This window comes from Halyomorpha halys, unplaced genomic scaffold (assembly GCF_000696795.3).
Source record: "Halyomorpha halys isolate HHAL.00 unplaced genomic scaffold, Hhal_1.1 Scaffold596.1, whole genome shotgun sequence".
NCBI lineage: Eukaryota > Metazoa > Arthropoda > Insecta > Hemiptera > Pentatomidae > Halyomorpha > Halyomorpha halys.
In genome coordinates this window covers 315,503-329,601 of record NW_027106269.1, presented here as the reverse complement: position 1 = coordinate 329,601, position 14,099 = coordinate 315,503, and the positions used below count along the sequence as shown (strand labels likewise).

Sequence of the window (14,099 nt, the reverse complement as noted above, 5' to 3'; positions counted from 1 at the left end):
GACAATACAGCACTCCAAGATATTTAAACACATACTCTCTGGATGTCTTGGAGTGATTAACTGTCTCTAGTTGATGTGTCGATTGTTGGTGTGAATTGTACTTCATTTTATCTGAGTATAAGTGATATTATGTTTTCTGACCTAATGATGCCAGATTGGAGTGTTAACTATGGACTGGAAAGTTATTTACCAGTATGTTGGAGAACCAATGCTCTGTGTTTAGAATCTTCCAATCCTATCCAATTAATTAACTTTTAACACTAGAAATCATTTATCAATTGTGAATTCAATTTGATTCCACCATATACCTTCTAAGTAATATAATAAACCATAAATTTAATTATAAGGAATTAAATATAAAACATATTAAACATAGATGATTTGCCATGGCTATGGTTAAGAAAAAAAAAAGTTTTTCAGCTATTTATTTTTTCCTTGATAGCAGCCCTGATGACAAACAAGTTATTATTTTAAACAAATATTTAAGAGTCTATCTCCATAGTTAGAATTATCTGACAAAATTTTAATTAATCAAGTATGATTATTTAATAAAATACCTGGTCTGTTAACAGCACCGATAGCAATTGTCTGTGGCACAGAACTGGAAGCAACTGATGGTAATTGTACTCCCGTTGTCCCATGACTTTGTTGTGTGATAACCTAGAAATGAATAAAGCAATTAATTAACTTACATTAAATTAAAGAAATTAATACATTAAACTAACATACATTAAATTAAATTAATTATATACCGATATAATCTGTACCACTATAACCTATGAAGGATCAGAGGTTCAATACTTTGTAATGAAGTACTGTTACTAGACCAACTGTTGTGCAAGGAAGTGATTTGCACAGAATCATGCTCGACCACTAGATTTTCCCCAATTAAGGGTACCCACTTTAAGGCTGGGTGGACCCCAGAGGGCTCAAAAACCCATAGGGTTCACTTCACGCCTACAGTAACAGAATAAATAATTATCTGTATAAACAGATATTAACTGTACAATTTATATTTACTTTATTTATAAAAGAGTAACTAAAATGTATGTAGCAAAAACACTAAAATAATAAAGTGTATGTATGTGGCAATTTTTTGTTTGATGGCATAAAATAAATAATCTGTATAAGTTATATTATGTCAAAAAACAAAAAATGGCCACAAAATGAAAGCTAAACTAAAATAACTATTTTATGATATTAGTACCAAACAATGAAGTCATAATAATTTTATTTAAATTTAAATGATAAACACTTTTTATTTATAGTAGAATCCATATGGTCATGTCACTAACTGCTTCCAATATTATTAGATATGTTTATGGCATCATTTAATCATATGATAAAACAGCTGTTCTACTTCCAGTTTCTGTAACCCAGAGAACAACTAGCAAATGTTATTTCTTATGTTGACAACTAGATGACCTGGAAATACTTTGCAATTGCTAGATTTGAGAATCTATACTGATTAAATGAAAATAAATGAAAGTTTGATATTAATTGTTGTATTAAAATGTTAAAATTAAATATTCACATTTATTATTTTTGTGTTTTTGTTGCATATCTTTTAGTTACTCTTTTATTAAATTGTATGTTCATTACAATGTTTGTTTATTACTTTAACAACACTTTTAAGAGTAAAAAGTTCAATAAGCCATATATTTGCTAACTTCAGTATAATTTCAATGATTTTTTTTATGGTATAAATACAAGTAATCAAAAATAATTACAATTTTGTCACTAACACTGTTATTTTACACTAGAAAAAAAAAATCTTTTTTCAAGTTCATACCAATTGAATTGTAAATTTTTTTTTTTTGCCATTTTTCATAGACCAACATTAATATTTATAGAATCAAGTCTTTTAAAAGACTATTTTAAATTAACTGAATAAATAACAATTTCAAATTATATTTTTTTAGAGTATTAGAACACTGAATAGAAAGGTTTACAAAATTTTCAAACAATTATTGAACCTTGGTTGTGATTTTTAATATTGAGAAGTAAAGGGCTTCACTCTTACCTCCAACAATTAGTGTATCTAGTTATATGATGATAAAAATCATTTCAATATTTCCAAAATGTAAACTAAAATTGTGATACCAACCAACTGACATATTGCAAAAGATTTGTAACTAATATTCCTTAAAATTTCAGAGTGCAATTGCTACTAAAATTACTGACAATAAATAAAAAATGAATGTAGCATTCCAGTAAGTTAATTGTAATGTAAAAGATAAATGTTCCACACTTTAATAAGGGAGAAGTAGGGTATGAGTTCAACAAAGGTGAAACCATTCCTTCATGAGTAATGTTACATCTTAACTGTTTAAAAACAAGCACATAATCAACATCAACAATACATAACCTCAGGCACTGCTATATACACATGTAGTTTGGCAATGTTGGCAATACCTACTTTCTTTTCTCTGGATGCAAGTAACAGCTAGCACTAATATAATTTTTCAAACATTATGTATTATCATAGTTAATATATTTTTTCAAAAAACTTGTTACAAAAACATATTTTCATTGAATTAAACTAAAATAGGTACAGATCTAACTGAGATATTGTGTAAAAGGTTACGTTTGTCTACTTATTATGTCAACAGATAGCACTACTAGACCTTAGTTACATTATTAACACAGCAAGCAGCTGTTGCAATCCAATGGCTAGAATGTTTTACTGGGAATCCTACTTATTGCAAGTCCTAGGAAAAAAAAAAGAAAGTTAAAACAGGTGCAGATCACTAAAATTTAGTAAAAACTTGAAGCTCTGATTCCAAGAACCAAAAATATCAAGGGAGCAGTGTTTCATTGTAATTGCAATCAGAAAACTATTAAAAATTTATGAAGGCAGAACAGTAGTTTGCAACAGCCATTATAAAAAAGTAAGAGCCTAGAATTTAAGAGCAAATAAAATCAGGTTCTTAACATTTTTCTATTAACTAAAATGGAACATAAATATTTGTCTAAAGAAGAGATACTTGCTTGGTTATAAATAAGTATATTTATTTTTACTTATATTTCTAATATTAAAAGGTAATTTTTTTAACTCCACTTATATTCTTAGTCCAAAGCACCAAATTAAAAAATGGATATCTTTTAATAAATGATACAATATCTACTTTACAATAGACTAGAGTTAGAATATAACTTCAGGTAACTAAGCAGGTTAGGGTAAAACCCTTTACTTGACCTGCTTGAGTCTGAAGTAGCATCAGTTTGAACCAGACCTGGAGTTGGCTTTAATATCATCGCTGATCCGCAGAAAAAATCTTGACCCTCCTACTATAACTAAAACTGCTCAATTACCTGTAGCCTAACCTTTAATTCCTTTGTCAAAATACATAAAATAAAATTTGTCAAGTCAGTTTGCCTTGCTCATTGAAATTCTAATAGTTCTTTGTAATAATCAATCAAATCATTAAATTTACCTATTGTAACGAAGTATAGTAAGGGGAATAAATGTTAAAAGAACTAGAATAGTGACCAGGAATCATAGAAAACATTTAATTAAAGCACAGATTGATTCACTGACTCACTTCAGGAGCTAAGCTAGAGAAACAGACCCAATGATGGTATCTTACTACACTTCTGAGAAAGAGTTAAGACAAACATACAAACATAGCTTCATATTGTAACTATATTTTACCTATACCTAAGCAGGGTTTGAACATCCAATGAAATGTACTCGATCATTAAAAATGTGATGGTTATCAGACATAAAGCAGGGGTTCTTAGGATTATTTATAATATAAATAAGTTGTAGTAAAGCTATCAGCTGACTAAACTTCCATATAGCCGCATTGTTTAAGTATTATACTTTAATATTGTATTTTTAACTAATCAAAATAATCACTAACAGTTCTGTGACAGTTTTAATGCCAACAATTAAATAGAATAATACAATAAAAATTTAATTGAAAAACTTGTTATACTCAGAGCTGACCTTATGTTGAGGTTGCTTCATTGGTTGTGAAGGCAAAAGAACAGCTGTTGGAAGTGATACCATGCCAGGAGAACGGGTTGGTGTTATTCTGGATAAAGAGGGAGCATTAGGATGCCGCGTTGCATTGGAATAACTCTTTACTGTTCCACCCATCTAAAATGATATTGAAAACATAAATGCAATGATATATACATTTAACATGGAAACTAGTATAAAAAAGAATAATAAACATCAGAATAATCAAGTTATCAGTAGACTAGACCAAAATTACAAATTAAAATTCAGTGTTTAAGAAATAACACTAATGAAGTATTGAAAATTTAAAAAAATACTGGTTATACAGGAGCTGAAATTAATACAATGTACACAAAACTCCATATTCAATATAAAATAAACAGAATAACAAAAGCTAGTAAATGCTGAGTAAAAGAGAAAGTAACAATAAAATTAAATAGTAATAGTAATCATGAGCATGCAAAAAAAAAATACCACTAAAACCTATGAAGGGTCAGGGGTTCAGTACTTTGTAAAGAAGTACTGTTACTAAACCAACGGTTGTGCAAGAAGGTGATTTGGTCAGAATTACACTCAATAGTCAGATTTTTACCCAACTAAGGGTACCCAATTTAAGAGACTGAGTGGACCCCAGAAGGGCTCCAGAACCCACAGGAGTTGACTCATGGCTACAGTGTAACAGAAAACAATTTTCTGCCCAGCCGGATTCAAACTCGGGTCCTTAGAGTTAGCAGCCACGCATTTTACCACATGGCTACCGCGCTCCCTAAATAATTTAATACATATAAAAGTTAACTATAAAAAAATCAATAACCTGAACTTGTGCTTGCTGTGTAAGAGTAACTTGTTTATGGGTTGTTGCAGCAGTATGAACAAGTACGGGTCGAGCTTGAACTTCACTCAAAGGCCTCATTTGATGACTACTGACTAAGCGAGCTCCAACTGTCCAAAATAATCATCAAAATATTTATCATAAAAAAGTGTCAACATACACAATAAATAGGGATAAAATAATTATACATTTTAAGATGATTATAAAAGACCTACTTACACATTTCCTAAATTTTTATTCTTTTACCGACGACCTAAGATAAAGAATTGGTAAAAACAAGATTTTGAATCTAAATTAGTTTACAAGTTCTAAAGTAATTTAAGTCCAACCTAAAATGTGGTTACACATAAATTTACTTTCCTGCTCTACCATGGATCTCCAAATCAGTTAAATTAAATGTAATCAGTATATAATATTCACTACCAATTAATAAAATCTTTAAAAGTAAACACAAAAATTGCTAATAACAGATTAATATCAAGTAGAATAGTAGACAAACATAATTTAATTCCACTATATTAATTAGATATGGGCAGAATAGCCTGCAACATTTTTAAATGACTAATATGAGGCTTTAAAATTTAAGCTAAGATTGTCCTTAAGAATGACTGAGTAGGCTAAAAGGGTGGATATTTTAAGTGAATCAATAAAGAACATTGAGGCTGAATGGATATATTTTATTAAATGGGAGGATATAAATAAAAATCAAATGTACTTAACAGACATAATTTCTACTTATTAATTTCATTGATTGGTGTTTTATTCTTTGATCTAAAAAAGACAAAATTTGTCATAATACATAGATGTTATAACAACTCTTCAAAACACAGCAAAGTATGACTTGTAATATTTTTGTAGGCAAAAATTGGACTGAATAATTTGAAAAAATACTATACATGTAACGCAAAACAAACATTAAAGGAATAAAGAAACTACCTGGAATGGGGGATGGCCTTTGTTGTCCAGATAAACAAGTGACTCCAACAACTGATCGTCCAGTATTAGTAGCTGATCTACAAATATATTTATACTGTTAATTTAGTAAGTTTATGAGACCTATTAAAATTATTATTATAAGAAGAAATGTATACACACGAAGATAAAGAATGCTGAGCAACTCCTATTGTCTGCAAGGTAGTTGGACCCCGAATAATGGGTGTAGCAACAGAAGATCTCGGAACTGATATATTAGCAACAGCAGCTGCACCTGTGAATATACAAGTAGGCATCACAAAACTGTTCCTAATAAACAATATTACTATGCAGAAATAATTAACAATGAAATCTATATTCTAACTACATTGCAAAGTAACAATCAAAAATATAATAGCACAAATAAGAAGATTGTGGTGTAAAAATATTGAGAATAAAGCTAATTTTGATATTTTTGTAATAAAAATATTTATTTAAACTTATGATTGAATCGCTAAATTTTAGCCTAAATTAGATAAAAAGTTAATAGCTAAAAATAAGATATTTTCCTTCTTGTATATAATACTAATGAAAAAATTTATCAAAAAAAAAAAAGAAAAGAAAAGAAAAACAAAAAATACAAATTCCATTAATCCCACAGCAATTTTTAAAAGGTAACAATAAATGTCTGAACTGGCAGAAATAATCAGTAAATAGGTATGTGATAAGAATACTAAGTCTAAGGTTACCTCTGGGAACATGATAGCCAGTTGTTGTGGTCGCTTGGATGGGAACTGTATTTATTCTACTGACACTAGTTCCACCTACTTGACCAGAAACTGGAAAGAAAAAAAAATCAACTGTTTCTTTGATGTTTTTTTCATTTCAACTATATAAAAAAAATATTTCCATGACACTTTACTCAAGGCACTCACTCATGTTCTCTTAAAATAGTTCACATTTCAACTTGATAAACATAATTAACAAACCTGCTTATAATTAATACTACAATACATAAAATAAAATGTATAGAATCAGAGAAGATATCTTAAGTGATTCTCTGGATGATATGCCAATGACATAAGCCTAGTCTTAGCTCTCCAAAAAAAAATCTATAAAATCTAATTTATCTTAATTAAATAAAATCTGAATTTGTGTGTAAAGTTTTTGTGAAACAAAGAATTTAATATTAAAAACAAAACAATCAAAACAAAAAAATTAAAATCTTGGGCAAACTCTCATAACAAAATCAGAAAAGGAAGGAACCCCATGGACTTTCCTACAAAATATGCAATATTAATGTGAGGGTATATTTAACTGACATCTCCAAGACTGTGTTCTGCTAAACCGCAAGTGAAACTGATATAAAGAACCTTCTTATACACCACCAATAATCTTGAATATAGTGTAGAAGTCGATTATTTTTTGGAAAAAAAACAACAAAAATAGTTAATCCGATTAAACATAATAGCTCTTAAGGTACATTAACACTTCTTACAAATATTAATAGCAACATTTTTATTAGGAAAATATTAATATCATTTTTATTATTAACATTTTAATGCCCACTAGTTACACCGGACAATGGTAAAATTTTAGTAATATAGCTATTTCTAACAAAAATGTTAATAAAATTTTAACACCTACAGTTTACACTGGTCAATAACCAAATGTCATGAACAAATAGTAATTTATAGTCATGAACTAATATTAATTATCCAACATTTAGTAGGCATCTAAATGTTAATATCATGTTTTCTAAACCTATCTTTGGCAAGAACGCAGAAAGAAATGAATCATAGATATTAAGGTTTTATTTTTTACTAACCCATAAAATACAAAATAACTTTTAAAACAGTATAATTTTTCTCTTTCCCTCTGATTTAATTATAAACTAACGTTTTTACACTATTTTTTTTTTTTTTAACATCCAACTTTTATTGTCAAACCAATATACAAAAATATAAAGTGTTTTTTATCATTAACTGATCACACTTATCATTAAAAATTTTGTGAAGTCAAAATGTGTGAAGTTGCTAAGACAATGGCAAGTGGAGAACTTTTTTTCTGTTATAGCTTATTACTAAGATAAGATGTTTATAAATCATGTATGAGCCATTTATTATGAATGCAGCTAAGTCTTTTTATGTTCAAATCAAGATATTGAAGGGTTCGTATTGGATTAAATTTAAAATATAGGTAACAGATAACATAGTAGAATAATGTTTTCTGGTTTCTAAAGGAGTCAGTTTTATCTTCCCAATTAACATAATAAACATTATTTAAGAAATAATGTGTTCGATGGCCATATATGGACTAACTGGACTTTCAAAATCACAGAAATGATATTTCTAGTTCTTTTGATGGCAGAAGTCAATAGAAAAAGTAAATTTACCTAGGAATATAAATAAATGTATGCTCTTTAACTAACTAAAAAAAAATATTCAAATTTATTATTTGTTAAATTATTTTTACATCAAATTAATATTTTTATAATCTTAATAATATAAGGCTATTATACGTAATAATAGCCTTATATTATTAAGATTATAAAAATCAAGCATTATATCTTTCTTAATCGCTGAACACTATAATGCTTGATTTTTATAATCTTAATAATTCAATCTTCACAAGTTTGTGTATGTTGGTGGTTTTTAAAACAACAATGGTGTATAGGTGGTATATAATATAATCAATCCTTAATTAAGTCCTTCTTTTTTAGATTTGTGAGTTGCTTAATTTGTTTATATAGTGGTGCCAATTTGATATTATTGAAGTTTTTCAGTCTTTCCTCTTGCAGTAGTAAATCCATTTTTTTTTAATGGTGCTTCCTCACACACTGTCGTTTTGTAGAATAACTTATATGGATCACTTCTCAAAAATCCCTTTAAACATAATTTAAACCAGTTTACCCTTTCACTGTCAGAATTTTTTTGGTCTTTTAAAACTCACATTTTCTACTAAATTATTTTATGCAAAGCACAAATGAAGTAATCATAATTAAAGAAAACTGTACAACAACAAGTAAAAATACTCTGTGAGTGAAATAACACTGTCCATCACTCAGGCCTTCAATGCTAACTGGGTGCTGAGATTTATCCGATACATAGAGGTTGAAATCTTAAGTTCGACTCAGTGTTTTTGTACTGAATGTTTTCTCTAAGGTTGTTTCAATATATTTGATATTCTTATACAGTATTTTTAATTTATTTTTCTAAGAAAAGAATATTTTAAAATGGCTAAAAATTACATGGGCATATCCGGAGACCCATATAAATCCATTAACAAAACATAAGTGAAATTGGAAATTAAATTAATTATAACAAAGCCATTTCACATAGATACTTAAACATAAAGCTGTAATTTCACACAATTGTAATGCATATTTTCCATATTCATTTAAACCTCTTACAACGGTACTTAGCCAATACAAAAATACACTTAAAGGTAATTCATTTTATGAATTATTATTATTGTTGAATAATATTTTGTAATTAGGGAAACACTTCATAATGAACTGCTAATTTGCACTTATATTAGTAATTGCAAGTACTTAATTTCCAAAGAGTAAAGAGATTCTGGAAATGTACTTAGATTATATAAATTAATTATTAATAATTGTAGTAACAAGTTAATAATGAGGTAGAGTTATTGTCTAAGCCACAACAATATTGTAAATTATACAAAATGACGATAAATTAAAAAATAGTTACTCTCATGATTTGTAAAATTTAAAATTAATTTATTATTATTTCAAGAAACATTTCTAATAACCAAATTTGTTCTTCATTTAATTATAGTTACAATAGTATAACTAGCTACCCAAAGTTTCCACAACTGGCTTTATATTCTAAAGATGGAAACTAGTGGAATAGAAACTGAAAAATAATAATTAAATGCAACATAAAGCATACAAAATTTATTATTTAGTGTTATGTCATCATTAAAATTCAGTTCTATTATCAGTTTCTAGGTCTTTTTATAATCAGTGGATTAGGTTTCTGTAAAACATAATTCAATGATATTTTTAGAAGAGAATATTTTGTAAATAAAACAATAGGGTGTGTGTGTCCACACCCACATAGTTTTATTAAAAAAACAACTTTCTAAAAATATCTAGATTATAGGTAACAGAAATAGCTTTAGAGTTACAATCACAGTTATGGGTGAAAGTTAAACAAAAAAAGAACAATCACAGAAGAAGAGCAATTTTTAACTGTTGTAAACAAGACTATAGTTTATATAAACTTATGTTACTGTAAAACATCCAGCCCTATAAAGTATAAATAATCAAGGAGAATAAACTAATCAAAATTATTGAATAATTACACTTAATTTTTAAATAGAGAGAAATACATATTTGAAATAAACATATTTTTAATTAATTAAGAATCAAAACTTTATAACTAATCAAAGAACTTGGCCTGAGTCACAACAAGACTGAAAGCTTTCAATTTATGATAGATTTATTGAAATTTGCAACACAAATTGATTGAGTCTGTTATCATGTAATACCAAAAAATTAGGAAATTAAACTAAAAGAAATTCATTAATGAAATCAAAATGGCAGATAGAATGATAATAAATTGAATAATGATGACAACCTAAACTTCAATTAGTCTGAGAATCAATGCCATCTCTTTGCCGAGCTATATCAAAACCTTAATCTACAGGGTTCTACAGGTACAGTTTTCATGAAATACAATCCCTCTACATAGCTCATACTCTAACCTCTGGATGAATAACAGGATCAAACAAAATTATTTATTATTTAAGAAAATCAAACCTCACTGAAATTCAGTTAACGATAAATATAAATAGTGAATTATAAGAAAAGAAATAATAGTTTTCATTTATTTTTTCTGTTGCCATACAATAGAAAGGAAATATATATCAGGTGTATTGTGATCAATAGTATTTCTAGGTAAACCAATGAATCAACAAGTTTAAAGAATATTGTTAGATTAATCTGTAACCAAAATGTAACTTATGCCATAACCACAGTAACAGGACAAACCAGTACTTATTTATTGTTTAATTACAGAATTAAATTCAAACATTTCTTACCATAAAATAGCAACCAAATGCTTATTGTGGCACCAGTCCTTAACAATAGTTAAAATAAATTTCAAATCACAGTTACACATGAATAACAACTTGGGAAGTATAACATTTTTTTATACACATAAATAATAAATTACGTATAAATAATCAATACTTTATTTTTATGTGTTTTGTCAAAATTTTGTATATTTGAATTACAATAAAATGTTTAAAAAAAAATTTTAAGTAGGTTATTAAACTAAACCTACCAATATAATGCCTATGAAAATGAAACTGTTATTGTTTATGATCAACAATTCAAATTATTGATAAACCAACAGAACACCAAGAGCTTCGATTAAATTAATGATAAGTTGCTATATAATTTATTTTTAACAAGACAAGGCTATCAGCCAAACACAACAGATATTCAAATAGATTTTTATTAACACCATATAGATGAGGATGTAACATACCTTTAGGTAGAACTTGAGTCTGTATTGTAGTAGAACTGATTAGAGCTGCTGAGTGGCCAGGTGTAGCCATCACAAATCTTGCTGGTCCAGGAATGGTTCGTAGCAAAGCTCCCTAAAATTATAAATGAGAAAACGGAAAAAAAAAAATTATAATCTTGGAATGGAATAAATTTTCAAACAATGTCCTTTTAAGCCAAAAAAAAAAAAATAATAAATAAAAAGCCTGAAATATAGCATTACAAAATATTGTTCCTACCCCTTGACTTCGAACTTGTTCAGGCTTGATAGTATTACTGGCAGAAATCTCAGGAGTTTCACCTGCCCTATTATCAGCCATTTTAAAATATATTTGGGATATTAAAGCAAAGTCAAAAGCTTTCCTAAAACAAATAAAGAATAAAAGATGATACTTTCTTTACAACAATAAAAATTGAACTGAAAATGTGAAGTAAAACATTTAATGAGTATATGATTCACGTACTAGGGCAACTTACAAGTTTCACAAATCAATTTCAGGCATTACAAAACCTATTTGATGGATTTCCCAGCATAAGCTAAGGAATTGAAACCACTAAATATTCAAAAAGATGACTGACGCTAATTTAAAGCTTACTGGAGATATCCAGATGCTCCTTAACCAAACGAAAAAAGCATCATCGACAGTGCTGAATGAGCAACATATCCATTTCTGATCAACATTGCAGGCATTATAAATACAGAACACCAAAAGACGATTTAAACCCAACTCAAAATATTAAAACCTGAAACATAAGTCGCCACTGTTGGCCGCGGAACCAAACATATGTTCACTGTTTACATGATCAACGCAACCATACACTTATCAAAACATCATAATTTTAAACAATCCTTTTGCAGACCCCTAAATAAAAATTAGTCTTTCAAAAAAAATTAAGTAATTTCACTCTTCATCATTATTAAAATACTGTTATAGTACTTTTATTTATTAACGCATCTAAAATATCCAATCTTACTTTTGTCAGCTGGAGATCAAAACAGCGGGAACTTTAAAATTAAAAAATGTATTTACATTACTGAATCGTATTTATCAAATGTATCTGACAAATTCTAATATCTTTGTGTATTGTCTATCTAGTAACCTTCTATTTGTTTCTATTTTTATCCTTCCTATTACGTATTACTGGTTTGCTTAGATAGTGGCACAGCTTAAAAAAAAAAGTTTTTATTTTAATTTTATAGTGGATATAAGTATTCCTAAAATGAAACTGTAGATAGGAGTTTTTCTCTATTGAGATCGTCATATAGACAGTCCCTTAGGTACTCTGCTTGAAACATCTAATTCTTATGTAGATGTAACCTGGTGTGACTGAAAGGTATGGCATGTCTAAAATGAGTTATACCCACGTGCAAACTTATCTTAGATGTACTATACAAATGAGGTACAGGCGAGGATAGTTTGTAGCCAAGGGAATTGGAGCGCAGGTCTTAGTAACCTCAGTCTTAGTTCGAATCCGGCCTGGGGTAGAGGGTTGACTTTAAATTCGATGACGATCGACTTTTATTTCGATATAGCGGCCACACGGATTGAAAACTTGATTCTGACAATGGATAGAATAAGTTGGTTATGTCTAAATAACCCTCATCCCTTAGTCAGAAATGACCAGGTAGGGGAACTAAAAAAAATACAAGATACAGGTACTGTATTACAGAGAGTTTAGATAATCTTAGTTCATTATATTCTGCCTGAGTGAGCAATATATAACATCACCGTTTGCTTTCGGCGGGGACTTCTCGCCTCCGGTCCCTGCCTCCAGTCCCTTCCTCCGGCCAGGCTTAAGTGGTAGCTCTACAAAGCTGTCTTAAGACCCACGCGCTCTCCGGTGCACCCCTTCTGCGACACCTATACAAGAGCACTCTCAATAAACTGCTGAGGTTCCAGAATTCCCTCCTTCGGCGAACAGTCAAAGGAACTTCACTCCAAAGAGCCAGGAACAGTGCTATCAATGATGAGCTCCAGCTCCCCTGTATGGCGGAGTTCATAGGCCGCAGGCATATCAAGTTTGTAGAAGGACTGAAGGCATGTGCTTACCTGCTGTTCAGAGAGGTCGGCCCCTCCACCAAGACCCGGGAGGTGGCGGTGGGAAGGACTGTCCCCTTGGCCGACGTTCTCACCGAGGGAGGGCTTCGAGCTCTTCAGCCTGAAGTCTTCTTAACCCCTCTCCCTTTTTATCTCCCAGTGGAGCGGCCATTCCCGTTCTTTGTATCCCCTGGCCAGCGGCACCCCCGCCTTCAGTGGACCCAGCCAATTCCCATATTACGCCATGTGGCAAAGGAAGGGCATTAAATATGTATGCATATATGTAAGTATATATATTTTGCCTGTTAATTAAATTAAATTAGGAGGTAAGAAAAAAAAAAAACACCGTTTGCTAACATTCACAGGTCCAAGAAGAGTGTTTGGAATTTCCCAAACAGAGTAAGCACTCTCTTGTAATCAGAAATTCTTCCTCTCCGCAAAGCTCAATTATTTCAAGAGTTGGACAAAATAAAATATTATAGTTCATAAATAGTCTATATTGTTAGAAATTTTAAATTTTGTCCTCTTCTCTCAATAAATTGGTAAAGTAAGGTTGAAAAAGTGTAATAAAGGAATAAGCATGATTTAACTTCCATTTAATCTATGCAACCCTCCAAATTTTCTTATTGTAAAAGATGGGGTCAAGGGACTGGGGAGAAGTTTCCTTCACTCAGTCCCAGGGGAGTAGCTGAAAGACCAAAGATGCCTAGGCGGAGGTTTTGAGGATGCTACAACCAGGACCGTCCGTGCGCGGTGAAGAACTGCATCCTGCAAGAGGTGACCCTGCTCATACTGAACACGGCGGATCTAGAC

General features: G+C 29.9%; 1 protein-coding gene across 6 annotated transcripts in view; it reads right to left on the bottom strand.

The window, feature by feature from the left end:
• The window catches only part of Sap130 (Sin3A-associated protein 130), a 28,519-nt gene extending 16,364 nt beyond the window's left edge, over window positions 1-12,155 (bottom strand). Inside the window, exons 1-9 of one of the 6 annotated variants that reach the window (XR_010842647.1) lie at window positions 11,725-12,155; window positions 11,487-11,610; window positions 11,231-11,342; window positions 6,461-6,550; window positions 5,895-6,006; window positions 5,736-5,812; window positions 4,782-4,909; window positions 3,953-4,105; window positions 558-660 (exon numbers count right to left, since the gene is read on the bottom strand). Coding sequence is in view for 5 of the 6 variants with exons in the window: in XM_014426832.3 (XP_014282318.1) it covers window positions 558-660; window positions 3,953-4,105; window positions 4,782-4,909; window positions 5,736-5,812; window positions 5,895-6,006; window positions 6,461-6,550; window positions 11,231-11,342; window positions 11,487-11,567 (856 nt within the window). In the remaining variant the exon portion in view is untranslated. Of the gene's footprint in view, window positions 1-557; window positions 661-3,952; window positions 4,106-4,781; window positions 4,910-5,735; window positions 5,813-5,894; window positions 6,007-6,460; window positions 6,551-11,230; window positions 11,343-11,486; window positions 11,611-11,711 lie in introns of all 6 variants that reach the window. The other 5 variants (XM_014426832.3, XM_014426830.3, XM_024358964.2 and 2 more) reach the window with 5 other exon arrangements.
• Window positions 12,156-14,099: the final 1,944 nt, after the last annotated feature.